The sequence below is a fragment of the Apaloderma vittatum genome, unplaced genomic scaffold (assembly GCF_000703405.1).
Source record: "Apaloderma vittatum isolate BGI_N311 unplaced genomic scaffold, ASM70340v1 scaffold23431, whole genome shotgun sequence".
Taxonomy (NCBI): domain Eukaryota; kingdom Metazoa; phylum Chordata; class Aves; order Trogoniformes; family Trogonidae; genus Apaloderma; species Apaloderma vittatum.
This window is the reverse complement of record NW_009699957.1, coordinates 1-15,927: the sequence shown is the minus strand read 5'-3', so window position 1 is coordinate 15,927 and position 15,927 is coordinate 1. Positions and strand designations below refer to the sequence as shown.

At 41.2% G+C, this 15,927-nt stretch overlaps 1 protein-coding gene across 1 annotated transcript; it reads right to left on the bottom strand.

The window, feature by feature from the left end:
- Positions 1-636: 636 nt before the first annotated feature.
- SRRM1 (serine/arginine repetitive matrix 1) lies at positions 637-14,297 on the bottom strand (the record flags this gene model as incomplete). Its single annotated transcript, XM_009878605.1, has 17 exons — positions 637-1,641; positions 1,846-2,040; positions 2,491-2,677; positions 3,209-3,667; positions 3,797-3,884; positions 4,143-4,159; positions 5,756-5,900; positions 6,556-6,642; positions 6,981-7,061; positions 7,208-7,476; positions 9,010-9,114; positions 9,649-9,852; positions 10,126-10,326; positions 10,776-10,888; positions 11,105-11,275; positions 13,396-13,518; positions 14,208-14,297. Coding segments are annotated over 17 exons (2,640 nt in total), but the record flags the coding sequence as incomplete, so codon positions are not given.
- Between the last annotated feature and the right edge of the window lie 1,630 nt (positions 14,298-15,927).

Here is a 15,927-nt window from a genome sequence, read left to right as displayed (position 1 = left end):
AAAAGACTAATCGAGGATCTACACTGCACTGCGCACATCACGTCTACTTCAGATGCAGGAGGAAGATTTTAAGAAGCACGTTCCATTCCTCCTTCCAGAGGAACCTCAGACTTCAGAACTGACTTGATTTCAGAAATAGAGCTTGACTTTTTTTTTTTCAAAAAACAAAATAAATTCCACAGTAGCAACCCAGCAAGTTTCAAACACGATGACGAAAAGGGCAGCAAGCCGCCGGGAGTCGTCAGATGAGCTTTCAAACCAGGGCGTACCTGGCTAAAGCTCGTTAACTAAATGCAAACCAGCCATCAATGTTTTTGGTTTTTTTTGCAGGACCTTAAAACATTTTACTTGCCATGACAAGCAAAGATTTTGGTTTGTTTCAAGCTTACCCATCCTAACAGAGCACTGACCAGGCAGACGGTTTCACTCTTGCTTTGCAAGAACACCAGTGGAGCCACAGCAGGAACATCCCTGAATTCACAAGGGGCTGCTTCAGGACAGCTAAAAACAAAAGCCCCAATTTTTCAGAAACCAGCATGGATCAAATACTTCTCTCCCCTATCTGTGTATTTGTTAATCCTGTACAAAAAGAAAGCCGATTAGCAAATGTAAGTGTTCATATAAAAATAGCCAACATCTGTTTAAATTTAGAAATTTATTTCTGCTTAATCCACAAGCTTTATATAGCTTTAGTTAAAAAAACAAAAACAAAAAACAGTGAAAACATGACAATATCCAAAGGTCAGGTTCCTCACACTTTCAAAGACCACATCTCTGAAAGTTGCTCATACCATTCCGAAGAACCGTAACGAGACACGATTTATGAACGGGGGGCAACGACATCTCACAAACAAAATTTATGTAACTGAAGGAATTTATTTTTTTTTTTTCTGGGACTGCTGATCATGGAAACTGCCCTTTAAAAAAAGAACATAAAAATACAAATGAAATTCCAGTGTTCCAAATCAACATGTTACATCAATATAAACCCACAGTGTCCTGGTAAACAACATGCTTTCATTTATGTACCATTCTAAATCGCTATTCTCGATTTGCTTTAATGGAGACTATACAGGCAACAGTAAAAAGCATTAAAATATATGTATTTTCTCAGTAATTCTGCAGTGGTTTTACTTCTGGGCAAGCTTACAAACCACAGAGGTTAGTAGCTTAATGTAAGTGGATACAAAAAAGAAGTCAAATGAGACCCTCACACAAATTATACTAGAGGCTTTGTTGAATTTCAAAGGAACTCGGGAATCGACGGTCATGTTTTAAAACCTTCAAAGCAAATTCCTACTGCTTCTAACAAGTCTCACCCTAAATGAAATTATGTTGACTGTCAATGAAAGAATGTCACTAGTACACTGTGGACACCTTTTGTAATGTAAATCCATGCCCTTTGTACATGGTGAACCTCAACCTAGCAATTATTACAACAAATGTTATATTCTAAAGCTCAAACACATTTAGCAATTTGAAATTGAATTCTGAGTACAAACCAAATAAAATGTACATTATATCAAAGGATTCAGCCTAGGAGGGTGAGGACACTTGCGCCTTCCTCATCGACCTCAGTGCCTTCTCCCGCAGGTGTTTTTCTAGATCGTCAAGGTTGTCTTCTGGTTCACTTTCTGTCTCCTTCAAGCAAAGACAAAAAAATTCTCTTCAAATGCTGAAAGCTGAGGCAGGCTGCATCCCTCCCCACAGGAAAATAACGAGATGTCAAGCTGCATTTCTGAAGCTGTTTAGAACCTCAGAGTACTGCATACACACATCTCCATCTCTTTTTTTTTTTTTTTACACCAGACTCCTAAAAGTAAAACACAGGAACCAAATTCTTACCTTTTTGGGTTCTGTCTCTGCTTCCTGGTCTTCCTGTGCTGAGGTGGTATCTGGTGCAGTCACAACAACAGCTGCTGCAGCCGCCGCAGCCTTCTCCTTCTTATGTTTTTTGTGTTTCTTGTGCTTTTTATCCTTTTTATGCTTCTTATCCTTCTTTTTCTTCTTCTTCTTTCCACCTCCTTCTTGATCTGAATTCTGCAACAAAACAGTTCAATAGATATTACAACTCATTCCCAAGGCTTCAGAATACTGTTACAACAACCCCAGCACCATCCCGGGTGATTTGACCGGACTAAGCAACATATGAAACTCAGAAAACGTAACCCTGGCTTCAGAGCCAGGAAAAGTCACATTCCCTATCAACTGCCAGAAGCAATCCTAGAAGACAGACACTCTGGCAAAGAACGGAAAAGGCTTTTCCTCCAGAAGTTAAAATTTACATCCAATAGCACTTTTCTCAGAGATGTTCAGTTTGAAAAAAATCTGTATCAGAAATGGTTTTGAAGTTTTCAGCTCTGAAAACATCACTCCAAGGATTTCTGTATTTTTTCCCATATAAGCTTAGAGCTTTTCAGCAGCTGGAACTTCATGAAGATAACTTGCCACATAACCAGACCAGTACCACTTTTATTAGCTAACACATACCCGTGCAGGTGATGGGCTCTGAGTCGGGCTTTTAGCCTTTTTTGCAGGTGACCAGTTTGCAGAAGGGGAACGAGAGCGAGCGGGAGATGTGGTTCCTTGATGTTTCTTCGGTGCTGGCTCAGGCGACCCCGATGCAGACCGCGATGAAGACACTCGCCTCGCAGATCGTGGACTTGGTGTGGAAGCCCTTAAAAACAGAAGAGCTACATTTAGATCCTAGCATTAGAGATGTAAGAGACAAGACAAGAAAGTAAAAATTAATTAAAAAACCAAACAAAAGTGTTTATCACAAAAGCTGGTTAAGTGGCCACTTGAAAAAATTATTAGTTATTTTGCTGGCGCATGTTACAAAAGGCAAAACAATCTAATACCTCTGTGGATCTGTAAGGCAGAAGGATATTGCAACCTGATAGCTTCTTAAACATAATACTGCCCTTGTTCAGAAACGATTGCACCCTTTCTTCTGATATGACTAATTTATAACCACATTAATAGTCAAGAGAATAGCCAGGCTGTTGTAGCATGAAGAAAGAGTGCAAGTCATATTCAGCTACAGTTTCTTTCTGAAAGAAGAAGCCAGCACCATCCTGCTGACTATCTGCTCGTAAGAGCAGAATCACACTAGAGAAAAAAAAAATTAGAATTCTAGCAGTTTATCTTGGATGATCACTTATGAAATGATTACAAAACCAACAACAACAAAGATGGATTTTTTTACTTTGTCTTCTTGGGTTCCGGCGTCCTTGACACCCTCCTGATGGGTCTAGTGTTGGGAGATGGAGACTGTCTCCTCTGGGGCGAAGCTGAAGCTCCCCGCCGTGGTGGTGGTGGGCTTGCAGAGGTATGAGAAGCTCGAGGCCGTGGTGAAGGTGAATGCCTTTTGTTTTGTGGTGGAGAGCGTGTTTCCCGATTGGACCTACTGGGAGGAGACCCCTTCCTATGCTTGGAAGATACGGAAGGGGAACGCCTTTTAGCAGCAGGCGAGCTCCTTTGTTTTGGCGGCGGCGAGTGCGAGACTCTGCGTTTCGACTGTGGAGAAGGTGACGCCCTTCGTTTAGGCGGGGGAGGAGAAGCCGTTCTTCTCTTCGGTGGTGGCGAAGGAGAATATCGTCTCTGTATCGGTGGAGAGTATCTCCGTGGAGAGGGCGAGCGTCTGCGTGGGGGTGGTGATGGAGACCTATGAAGACAACAAGCAGGTGCCACAAGAAGCACATGAATAAGTTACAAGCATCTTGCAATTGACCCAAAAAGGGGGCAAAGAACTCCTCCAAAAAGTCTTTCAGACTTCATTTAATACCAAACTTACCTTCGACGAGGTAATGAAGGTGATCGCCGCCGCCTGGGCGGAGGGGCAGGTGAAGGAGGGGGTCGTCGCCGGGCTGGGGGGGGGGGTTCTGCTGAAGAGATAAGGGGAACGCTCAGACAAGGGGCAGTTGAGCCCTAAGATTCTTTTTCATTCTTCTGCTTTCACTACACAAACTCATCTTGTTCACACAATTCCAAATGAAGTTCTCTCAGGGCCACTGATGGAAAAAAACAGACCCAAGTCTTTCTAAAAAGTGTGAGAAAGCACTTATTTTTCTGTTGTCAGGAGACAATTTCACACCCTCCTTAAGCTGATCTATTTGCACCTTGTAGCCAAAGAAGGTGACCAACTCTCTCCCGTTTGCTTCTCCTGCAAGCTCAATTACTCCTGCCATTTCCCTTGCACCAAATCCCGTCGTCATGTGACGAGTCAGAGCAGGTTGCTGATCCACCAGGAGACGAATCCAACGACATCACCTCTTGGTTGTCACCAGTGAGGTCACACAGCAGATCCAACAGCAGGGAGGGACTGGGGATGCCCAGCTGTGTCAGGCAGAACAAAACTGCCTTCAGCAGCAACCGCCTGGAGTTGGATCAGATTAAACTGCACGAAACCATCCTCATGAAAACAGCTTTTATCTATGGATCTGAAATCCAAAACGACTTATTTCTTGAAATGCAGAGGGGAAAAATAAAAATAAAACCCAGAGCTGCTGCTAAACTGCAGCTACCTGGATTAAAATTACAAAGTGAGTAATTTTCTTCTCTGCAAGGTTTACAACAGACTTCTAGGAGGGGAAATTTTAATCAAACATATACTTCCCTAGATTTTTAAAGGAGAGGAATACTGGTATTTTGTGAAGTCAAATATTCTTCTTTTTTAAATGCAATTAAGATAAAATGAATGGATAAAGAAAAAAAAATTAAAGCAATGAAAAAGCAAAGAAGTTCATCTCCATAAAGTGTGATTTAGATTTCAAATACGCGGGTTCTTGTTCTCTAAGGCAATGAGTTACACTTTTTATAGATAAGAGTCTGCTCCAAAAGATAACACTCTTTTCATGATCCAAAAAAATACCAGCCTTCAAATGTCACGATTGTCCAAATATCTAATGAATTAAGGAATGAGTGTTTCGAAAATCCCTATTATCTGTGACCCAGAACATCACGATCTTAATCACTCGTTGCAAGCGTACGGGGCAGGTTTAGCCAGAGTGTCAATGGCAGCCAGAACTCAAAGTTATGCTCACCCAGCTTTCAAGTCTGCGTATACGGGGCAAGAAGACCCCTGAAGAACACAAGCATTCAGCTGCTCTCAGGACTCGGTAACACGCTAACAACGTTCACACCATTAGCTGCTACAGGCTTACGTCAATTAAAGAATAGAGAGCAATGATGGAGACAGAGTGGGTGGGTGGGTTGGTCTTTTTTTGGTTGTTTTTCTTTCTTTTCTTTCTCCCCCAGTAAAATGGTTCCAGATCCAACACGTGAAGCAACGTTTCAGCCCAAATTCCCCTCACCTTACTAACTTTGAGAGTGCAAGTCCAAAGGACAAAGGATGGCCAGTACTTATCTACGACAAAACCGAGAGCCTGTCTAAGTGATTTTCTACCTGTAAATCCTATTTAACGGATTAATTTCTAACCAACCTTTTCATCACTGGCGATTGCCATCTCTTTTCCATCTGCATCCTGATAGCAGTGGAGGAAAAACAAAACAAAACAAATCTATCTGCCACATATTTGAAGCGAAAATGAACACATTCAAATAGAGTTCAGAGCGACTCTCACCAAACGAGCACGACAAGAGCGTAACCTCAAAACCAGATCAAACAAGCCGGACAAGACTTAATTCTGTTGTGTATTTGCTGACAGTCACACAGCAGATAAACAATAGTAACAAAATAGTAAAAAAACCCCAAAAACCAACACGAGCTACATTCAACTTAAGAAGAAATTACCGAGGGGAGGATTCCTTCTGTCGTTTTCGAGGAGACGGTGATGGACTGCGTGAATGTGAATGGCGGCGGCGTCTACCAACCTCCCCATTCTTCACGTTGGATCTTTTAGGTCTTTCCTCTTCAGATGAAGATGAAGAACCAGAATCTACAAACGTAGAAGAATCACTCTCTGGAAAACGATTCTGACAACGCTGTTAAGGCAGTTACTGTCAGGGTCAGCCTGCAGTTTAAACTCCTAACCGGCCCTCCCGCAAAGTAAGAAGCCTCCATTTAAAAGCAGCTGAACTAAAAATGTCAGTTGAAGGGATTAATAAATCCACAGCTGGGTGGAAATATTTGCAGAAACTTAACTGTCCACATAAAATTCAACCAGTCAGGTCATTTAGAAGATGAACTGCAGTTACTTACAGAAATACTAAGCAGACAAAAAAAACTATACCAGGCCCAGGCTAATTTACTGATCTCAAGCATACAAGAGTCCAAAATATCACAAAATAACTTGCTGCAACAACAGATTAATCCACAGCAAGCAGTACTGTGCGTGTGATGCTCAGTTTAAAAGCACAACTTTTAAAGGTACAAATCCATTGACAAGATATATAACCTTCACAAGTTATACTTTATTCTTCACAAGCAATAATTAAAGTGACTTCATTATCAGTGGTAAATGTATACTTAATTTGTAATAGCACTGTAGGGCATGTTGCAAGTCATTTTAATCAGAATTTGAACTTCACATCAGCTACTTCCCCACTGAAGTAAACTACAATTGAGTTTTAGGAAACCCGTGTCGTCCATACCAGACGAAGACTGTTGATTTTGTCGTCTGTACTGACGCCTCTGCTGAACAGAGTCTGCTGCAGCCATTTTACCTCCTTTATCTTCTTCTGAAAAGGCACAGACACAAGTTTTAAACCAACGATGTAAAATCCAACTTATTCAGGCAGAAGCAGCTGTGTTACAGCGTATCAACAAGCATGCTCCTCCCCCCAAAATCTTAATGTAACAGGAAGGCTGGAACACACTTTGGCTGAGCTTTTTTTCCATGAAAGCTTGGGCAGAAATATCTGAGGCAGTATGAGCAATCCCCTTGATCCTTCGGGAAACTCCCTCTTCCAGTGTCAGCACACCAAGAGGGTTCAGCACTCTACCACTGCCTTTTATGATCACGCACCTTCCACTAAAAACCCCACCCAAAACGAGGGTTGAAAAGCGAGAGCCATACCCGATTCAGAGAGTTCTGCTTTCCTTGGTTTTGGTGCCGGCGAAGGAGATTCTCTTTTTTCAGTACTCTTATGTTTGGGTGCTGAAAGACAAAGTCAAATCATTCAGTTTTGATTCATTCCATTCCGGGATGCTTTTTCGCTTGTATAAACTGTTCACGCCGCCTCGGAGAAAACAAAAACGGCAAAGTGATAAAAGCTGCTGGAATACAAATTTTTCTTTCGTTACCTGATGCTCTGCTGGGCGAAACGGAGCCACGGCTTTTTCTTGCCCGATTTGACTGCTGGGGTGTCGGAGACCTGCGTTTCGGAGGTGGACTTGGTGGTGGTGAGGGTCTGTGCCTCCGCCTAGGGGGGCTTGCAGAAGGAGAGAGCCGGCGGGTTTTACGAGGAGGGCTGGAGACAGTTCTTTTAGGTGGTTTCTTTGGTGGTGATCGGGAACGTGAGGAGGAGGAGGAAGAGCTACTGCCAGATAAGGATGCTGATGACCGTCTTCTCCTGTAAATCAAACACAACGTTAGAGTCTGATGAGCCAGCTGAACAAATATCCGAGCATGAACGCAGTCGCATTTGTTTCGCGAGCGCAGATACAGAGCCACGTACAAGAGCACTTCCAAAACATGGTGGACAGCCTTCAACACTTGGCTGGTAGAAGAGGAGGGTAACAACCAATCTTTCACAGTTATTTTTTAAACTACATAATGAGCAAAATATTGTTAGTGTTACACCTTTGCTCGCTTTCTGTCAATCTGCAGACTACAACTAAGCTTCTTTTCCTGGTAGCAATTAGTTTTGTTTGGGCTCTCTAACTTTTGGATGGTTAAGAGATTTCTCCGTGTTAGCACATGTGATTTAATGATCTTCAGAACAGATCTGTGTAAGAGTTTAGTGTGCAAGTACACTAAGAAGATTTTTATACCAGGAGGTAAAAATTTCAGACAACTTAACAACTTAACAATTCAGAATAAATCTATCTGTTCTTATGTTTTAGTCTTTGGTCTTTACTTTGCAATTTTAAAAAGGTAGGGCCTCTAGAATTCTGCGGCAAAATTTGTGGCAAGTTCTGTTGCAATTGTGTACCTGCAGAATCCACCTTTGGCTGCAGAATTCCTGAGAACCTGGAAAAAAGAAACCCTACCTTGAGTGAGATAAACATTTGCTGAAAGGGAGCTCTTGTACATCTTGCAACATACATGTTGGATACTTTTCACAGTTTTCCCAGTAACCGTGTGAAAAGAACATCTTTATAAATTCAGGGGGAAAAAAAAATAGTCATCACCTTGTCATAAAAAGGAAGAACTGTTTCTTCCTAAAAAAAGAACAACAGCTGTAACACAGGAATCATCACTAATTCTCTTCCTACGAAGAGGACAGGAGTTTATTCTCTTCTTATGCAGACCAATGGCTAGTCTGACATTGCCATAAGTACAGAATTTTCTTTGTGAGGCAACTCAGAGCTTTGCTACTAGAACAACTGCTTATTCTGTCAAAAATGTAACCTCCAACACCAGGGAGCAGACCTTTCTGTTCTTTTACTTAAGAAAATCCTCAAGAAGAAACACATTTCAAGTCAAATTTAATTTTGATTTTAATCGTATGTGATGGAAATGTAAGCCATAATTAAAAAATGCCCAACAAGTGAAATCCGGTTACTCATTTTATTTTCTTTCCACAAGCAGGAAGTAAACCAACTATTAGGCAAAAAAAGTCAGGAAAGGTGTCGTGCTGATCCAGGCTGGGAGCTACCCAGAGCCATCGGAAGGAGTTACACTTCTGAAACTGCCACTTCTCAAAAAGACTGAATCCTCATCACTATTTCAACTCACAAGAAATTGTCTCACAGCCACTATTACGTTCCCCACGTCACACTTACGAAATCTGACACTGCAGTTTTTAAATCATTCAAGTCATACACCCGCCAGTACTAAGACAGGATGAACACGGTAAGTTCGGCTCGTTCCTCACAACTGATGTTCCCGTCAGCTCTCCAAGCTTAACATGTTCAGTTGTCTGAAAGAAAGGGACTCTTACCGCCTCACAGGGGATCTGCTTCTTCTGTGTCTGGGAGGGGGAGGCATCCGTCTGGGAGGGCTCCTTCTCCTTGGAGATGGCCGTCGTCTTGGGCTTGGTCGCCTTCTAGGGGAGTAAGACCTGTCACAATCAAAAATTCCAATGAAAAGCAACTATCTAATTTTCAGATTTGAGGAAATTTATCCTCAGGGCACTGAGCGCAAAGTTGCTTTTCTCCAAGCCCATCACATCATTTAGGTGCTGAGCGTACGCTTGGGCACATTCAGTGCTTGCAAGTTTACCAACACCTCTCTACTCAGTAGCAAAATAATCCAAAAAGCGATTTATAGCATTTTCAGCATCTCCCAAAAGGGGGCGACACAATTCCCACTGTGCACCAAGCGCCATGCTCAGCATTAGGTCACACACTGCTTCTCCAGGCAGCGTTAGTCACATCGAGCGCTCTCTCCTGACTGACAGGAAGAAACCAACTCCTGAAAGTGTTGATCCATGGAATGCGTCTTTCTCTTTTGGCCCCGAGCATCCACAGCTCGACATCTCAAAAACCATCACCCCTTTAACTGAGAACACTGCACTATGAGGCACTATCGGAAGAAAATATTCAGCTCTCATCTTTCACAAGAGAAATCAAAGTCCTACCTTGACCGTGATCTATGACGCCTTCTCGGTCGAGAATGAGATGGAGAATGTGATCGAGATCTTGACCTTGACTTGGACCGAGTTGGGGATCTTTGACGAGTCTTCTCTTTTTCTTTCTCTCTCTCCTTCTTTGAATTACGTTCTGGGGAAGTTTCCTTAGTCTCTGGTACAGGAGGTTCAGGTTTAGGAGCTTTTGGGACATCACTGTTAAAAATAAAGTCTTAATCTATAAGCACATACAAACCACAGGCTCCAGAGAAACATTTTAGAAGATGTCACGACATTCCCCTACAACGGACATTCTCCTGCCCATCCTCTGAAAATATGTCAAGACATCCCGCTCAGAAAACGTGGGAAGAATTAGACCATGGTAAAATGATTCACAGGGAAGAAAAAGTAAAATACAGGCTATGTGGCAACTTGCCAGAAAACAAGATGACATTGTCATCAAGTCCTACACACTTGTATCCCACTTGCCTGTTTGAAGTTGCCTCTTGAACAACAGTCTCCTTTGGTTTCACAGAGGGTTCTGGCTCAGGAGTGGCTTCTTTCTTTTCTGGCGCAGGAGTAGCGCTCCGGCTCTTGGTTCTGTGGTGAGGGGAGCGAGAGTGGCTGCGTTTCCGCTCTCTTCTGACAGGCGACGACCTCCTTCGAGGGGAAGGAGACCTTGATTTGCGCCTAGGAAAAAAAAGAAATGCTGTTCAATAACATAACAGAATGAATCAATGTACAGGATAACAGAAACCCTTGTGATGCAGGTAGGCTTGCAGTACTCTGTACAGCAGTTAAAACAACACACACATCTACTCTCTATTTTCTGCCAGTAATTGGCAGCCAAATTAACATGTCAAACAAAAAAAAACCCAAACAAACAAGCAAAAAAACACCCCAAAATCTAAACAATCCTACAAAAGCAAAGCCTGGAACAGATAAATCATGAAAAACAACTCCTAGTGCAAACAATCCCTATGTCAGAGTTGCTTGTTCACTTGCAATTACTGCTCAGTAGAAACTCGAGCTGGCCTGCTAAAACAGCAAAGTGGAACCCTTCCCAACTCCTTTTTCTCTGCCGCGCATTCTTGACTCAAGTCTAGAGTATCGTTTCATTGCCTCTGCGTTTTCATTACCTTCTTGGACTCCTGGATCTGTCTCTTTTTTCTCTGTTGTCTTTGTCTTCCTTATCTCTCTTCTCCTTGTCTTCATCTTGTTTCTTCATAGAAGCCAGCTTCTCTTGCTCTATCTGTGCAACCAAAGAGCGTTACTCAACTCAGAGGCATCACAACGACCAAATACTTACGGTGAACAACAGCAACAAGAAACTGCTTCAGGACTAAAAAACGCTGCCCAGACAGAAAAATTCTGCTGAACACAAAACGTCTCCTGAAATCCTAGTCGTTGTGCAGCCATTAATTCCACCCAGCACTCACTCAGCCACAATTCTATGAAAAAATCCCACCTGTCGCTGTTTTATTTCTTCTTTCTTCAGTTCCAGAAATGCGGTTGGAATACCAGCAATGTTTTCTTGGGCACTTAATAGCAGTGGCCACAGTTCTCCCATGAACTCCCTAGCATTTTTCCCATTCAAAAAACCAGTCAGGTTGATTTGCATCATTTTGGAATCTGGATTCTGCAAAGAGATGTGACAGGAAGACAAACCGGTTATCTGAAAAAAACAACATACAGTCTATATAAAACTTAAATTCAAACTACCATGGGGGCTAAAATACATATACACCCAAGAACTATTTTTTTTTAATCTTTCTCTAAAGATTTCTCATGAATATAAGTTTATTGTACTATTAATTTTTCTTGTGTGTCTCGCCACAAATATTCAGAAAGGCCTGTTAATCCTTTGTGGGTTTCGTACGTATTTTTGGACCCTGTAGCTGCTACACAGAAAACGGGGGGGCTTAAATTTAATACACATTACAATGCCGCTACAAGGTTCCACAACTATTTTCTAAACGTGGTTTTGGTTAGGGTTTTTTTTTTTTTTCTGATCGTTTTGATTCTCCTTGCTTAGAAATCTTTTCTTACCACCTGCACAACGGCCAGAAGCTGCACAATTACCTAAGGCTGCCGATGACATTCTGCTAAGTACCTCACATCCTGCTGCCAAAGTTCAAGATTCATGCATGCATTTTCTGACTTTCTCCAAACCACTCGGCTACGCCTGCGCTCAGGGGACATGAGCTAAGGAGGTGCCTTACAGCTTTTCCTCAGAGTCATTGTGTCACGTCCACAAAGGGTTAAGAGGTCAAAGAGAGGTTCAGAGTTAAAAGTGGGCTTTTTAAGGCTAATGTTGTTTGTTGGTCAAGCAACAAGGTCCATATAACAAGCACAGCTCAACAGCACAAAGCAAGTACAGATTCCAGGTGTCTTCAGTTTCTTCTTGGAACCTTGGGGGGTTTGGAATCGCCAAGTCCCCTGTAGAGAAAGATGTTCCCTTGGCTTGCTTCCGACTCCCTACTGCAACTCAACCACCTTGAGTTTAATGTTATATCATTTATCTAAATTGCAAAAGACGAACAAGCAATAATGAGTACACAACCACAAAAAAAGAAAAGATTGTTTTTAAAAAAGTTCTAAACTTTAATCATGCTTAGTATAAGGGGAACTAAAATTCAGATTTTATTACACTAACACATGTTAAGAAAACATTTCCTGCTACGAACTCTAGCTTTATTTAGCTTAGTACTTAAACTTATTTCCCCTTTTTTGTTTTCTATACATAAAAGCATCTCAATATTCACAAAATAGTTATCAATAGCTTCAAAATCAAGTGAAATTTAAAGGTTTTTTTAAACAGCAATACCTTTATCAGTTGAAATGTCAACTGTTCTCTCAAAACACAAGGTTGAACTCTTAGGAAAAAAGATTAAGTGTAAAGTACATCAGCATGAGAATGTTTGCTAAGAATTCCTATGGTACGTCTTTTACTGTCCCTTGGCTTGCAGTGGCACAGTGGCAGATATTAAGAAAAACTGAATTTATGACCACCTCGCACTATTTCCTATCATTTGCATGGAGCTGACTGTGCTAAACGATCCCAATAACGCTCGTACTCTAGCAGTCTGAGGATTAACTACAGCAAATACAAATACTAGCCTACAGCAATTAACACAAGAAAAAATTAACATAGCTCTAGAGCTGGACTCTACACTGACTCGAGCGCTCTCCCTTAAAACACCACACGATCAATTCAGAATTCCCCTCATGCTCCACAGAAAACCTCAGCTACTTTACAGTAATTTCAAGAGCGGTGTAAAGCTTCGCCCAATTGCTCTTTCCTGGATTTTTTTGGTTCGGCCACTTTACACAACTCACCTCCAAACACCCACTGCATCATCAAGGGAGTTGGGTCAGAGCGACATTGGACACTCACTCTGCTGTGACCTAATAAGGTGATGGTGCTATACTTCAGACGCAAGGAATAACTTCCATTTTGGTTCAGGCCTTTTAAATCATAAATCACATCATCATTAGAAAATTGCTGTCAAAGTAACTTAACATGTAACAGCAAAATTAAAACAGTAAGTTTGATTTTTTTTTTCACCTGAGTAGTTTGCAAACTATGCACCTTCACTAAACTTCCAGCCTTACAGCTGTTTACAAAGTGAATTTCTTTCCAAAATATACATAGTAACAAAAGCCCTCCTAATTGTACTTGAGAAATTCACAGATCCAATAGAAATCATAATAATTATGTTACATATTTAGAAACAATATCCACAACAAAACTGTTACCTTCACTTCCAACTGGTTGAATATAAATTCAATTACTACATCATCTTCAAACCCAAGGATTTCTGTTACTCGTTTTGTTATCCATGGTTTGATTACTTCCAGATTTACTTTGTTCATGTCCACCTAGATTACAAAGAGAAACAGGAAAACATTTTCAGAACAAGCCCTTTCACCAGATAGACAAGCTCACAGTACCTCCAATTCCTTCACTGTAGACCGCATGGGATGCTGCTACATCCGCTGTTATTATCTTGGCCAAGTTTTGTTTTAAATCCGTTTCTACCCTCTGCTGAACAGGAGCATTCTGACTGAAGCACAAGGTTCGATACCTTGCCTTTTTTCTCCTCCTAATATAAACTTCCCTGTCTCTCCTGAGTAGCTAGAATTAGAACCGAAAGATGGTACGAAAAGCCAAAATAGTGGTTTTCTAGTACACGCTAATAAACACTAGCTAGACAAAACAGAAAATCATGACACAAAGTTAGAAGAGAATTCAACCATTCCAAATTTCTTAATTTATAAAATCCTCACCCGAGACGAGACAATTCCAAATTATTTGGGAACAGAACTTCTCCTGAAGCTGTATTTTACATAAAATCCTGCTGGTGGTATTTACTTAATTATTAATTATAACCAGACCAACTATATGACCACCGTCTCTGATGCTCAAGTGGACATTCCAAATATCCTCCAGTCTGGTTTTGGAGAGGACACTCCTCACATTCCTGCACAGACCACCTGACATCCAGCTACTCCACTGAAAATCGTCTTTGGCTCATGTGTGTCTTCCCATCTCATCCTAATCCACTTACCTTCTTCTCTAAGCATTCTGCAAATTTCAACTGCTTCAACAGCTTCTTCTGCTTGTTGCTGAAGCGATTGTCCTGTTCTGCACTTGTTCCCTAAAGCAGAGAAAAAACCATTTTTAGTCTATATGATGACCGACCATCTTTAAGTATTATTTCCCCACATACTTGCAACTCCTGAGCTCTTCAGTGACACCGTAACCATATAATCTCCCTCGCATACCACTTACAAATTTAAAAGCACACAAGTATCAAATTGCTGGGAAAAGGACTTATGCTGGAACTCGCAAACTCCTCAAAGGGAATAAGCTCTTTTTCCTCTGACAAAGAACAAAACCCATCCTCTTTGTTTACCATTACATCTAAGAAACCTTTGGGTAAATTTCTGCAAAGCACATCAGCCAACACAGAGCCAGCAGGAGTACAAAGAATACTATTTTATTGATCATGCCCTGTTAAAAGTTCACCAACTCGTTCCACTTTCATGAACAGAAACTATAGGTTAATTCATTTGGAACTGAAAGGCTTGAAAGTTCAGTTCTGGAAAATTTACTTGCACAGAAATAAACAGACCCACACAGTAACAGGAGGAACCGCATCCAAATATCGATGAGCTGTTAACGATTCAAAAAAAATCCACAATTCGCACGTGAAGTTTATTCAGGAACCGAGGAATTTAATACAGGCAGGGAAGAAGGGGTCGAGTATCAGCAATAATAGAAGCTGCTAATGAACCAAAAGATAACAGAGAAGAAAAAGCTCAAATTCTAAGATAACCTCACCACTTCACTTGATCAGAAAGTACCCTGAATTAGCAACAGAACATCCTACAAAGTGATCAGATGTTGAAAGGGAATAAACTATTAACATTCCCATTCGCTTACACATTAGCACCAACTGCAACACTTGTCAGCTCACTCAAGAATCAAACCGTCTCTGCTTTCTCTCTCTTTTTTTTTTTTTAAATTCTGTCTTTCACAACCCAGAAGTGAAATGGGAAGGAATTAAACTTTTCTTAGCGTCTCTGTAACACGTGGCAAGCAGCAAGGGTAACCCAAAAGACACAGAGCACCGCATCAGGCCAATTTCAAGACAGAGACTTTTGCCAGCATTACAGAAGCGTGAAGGACTGAACGAACTAATAACAGCTTTCGTGATAAAGTGGGTCCAAACTGCTGCTCTGCCACGCTTCGTTTCTATGAACAGTCACTCCTCACAGGCCAATTTAACCGGATATTAAACTCTGAGTGCCACTAACTCTGCTGTTAATTACAACTACTTGAGTTACAAACTTTTTAACAACTGCATCACACAAAACAAGCACAGATTTAACTTGTAATGGCTTTTCTCAGGCTCCTATGTTAACACAAAATGGAATTAAGCGAAGGGTGAAGCGTGCCCTCATGTTTTAAAAGCATCCTAGTTGCAGAAACAGAAAATAATAGGGCTAAACACGTGAGCGGATCTTGGAAAATGAAACAGGTTTTCAAAATGGTCCAGGAATCCCCCACTAAGCAGGTTCATCCTAATTAATGGGAGAAAAAAGCTGCAGAGAGATATAACTCAGGCAAACTACTGTTTAATAGTCTCTGCAGAAAACACAGCACAACTACAGGAGTAAAACACTCAAAAAAATATTTAACACCAACCTAAAAAATCAAAGCACAACTTCCTTTTTGCTTTAAACGCATCTAATAACTTTCGTGTCAGAGTTAAAAAAAAAAAA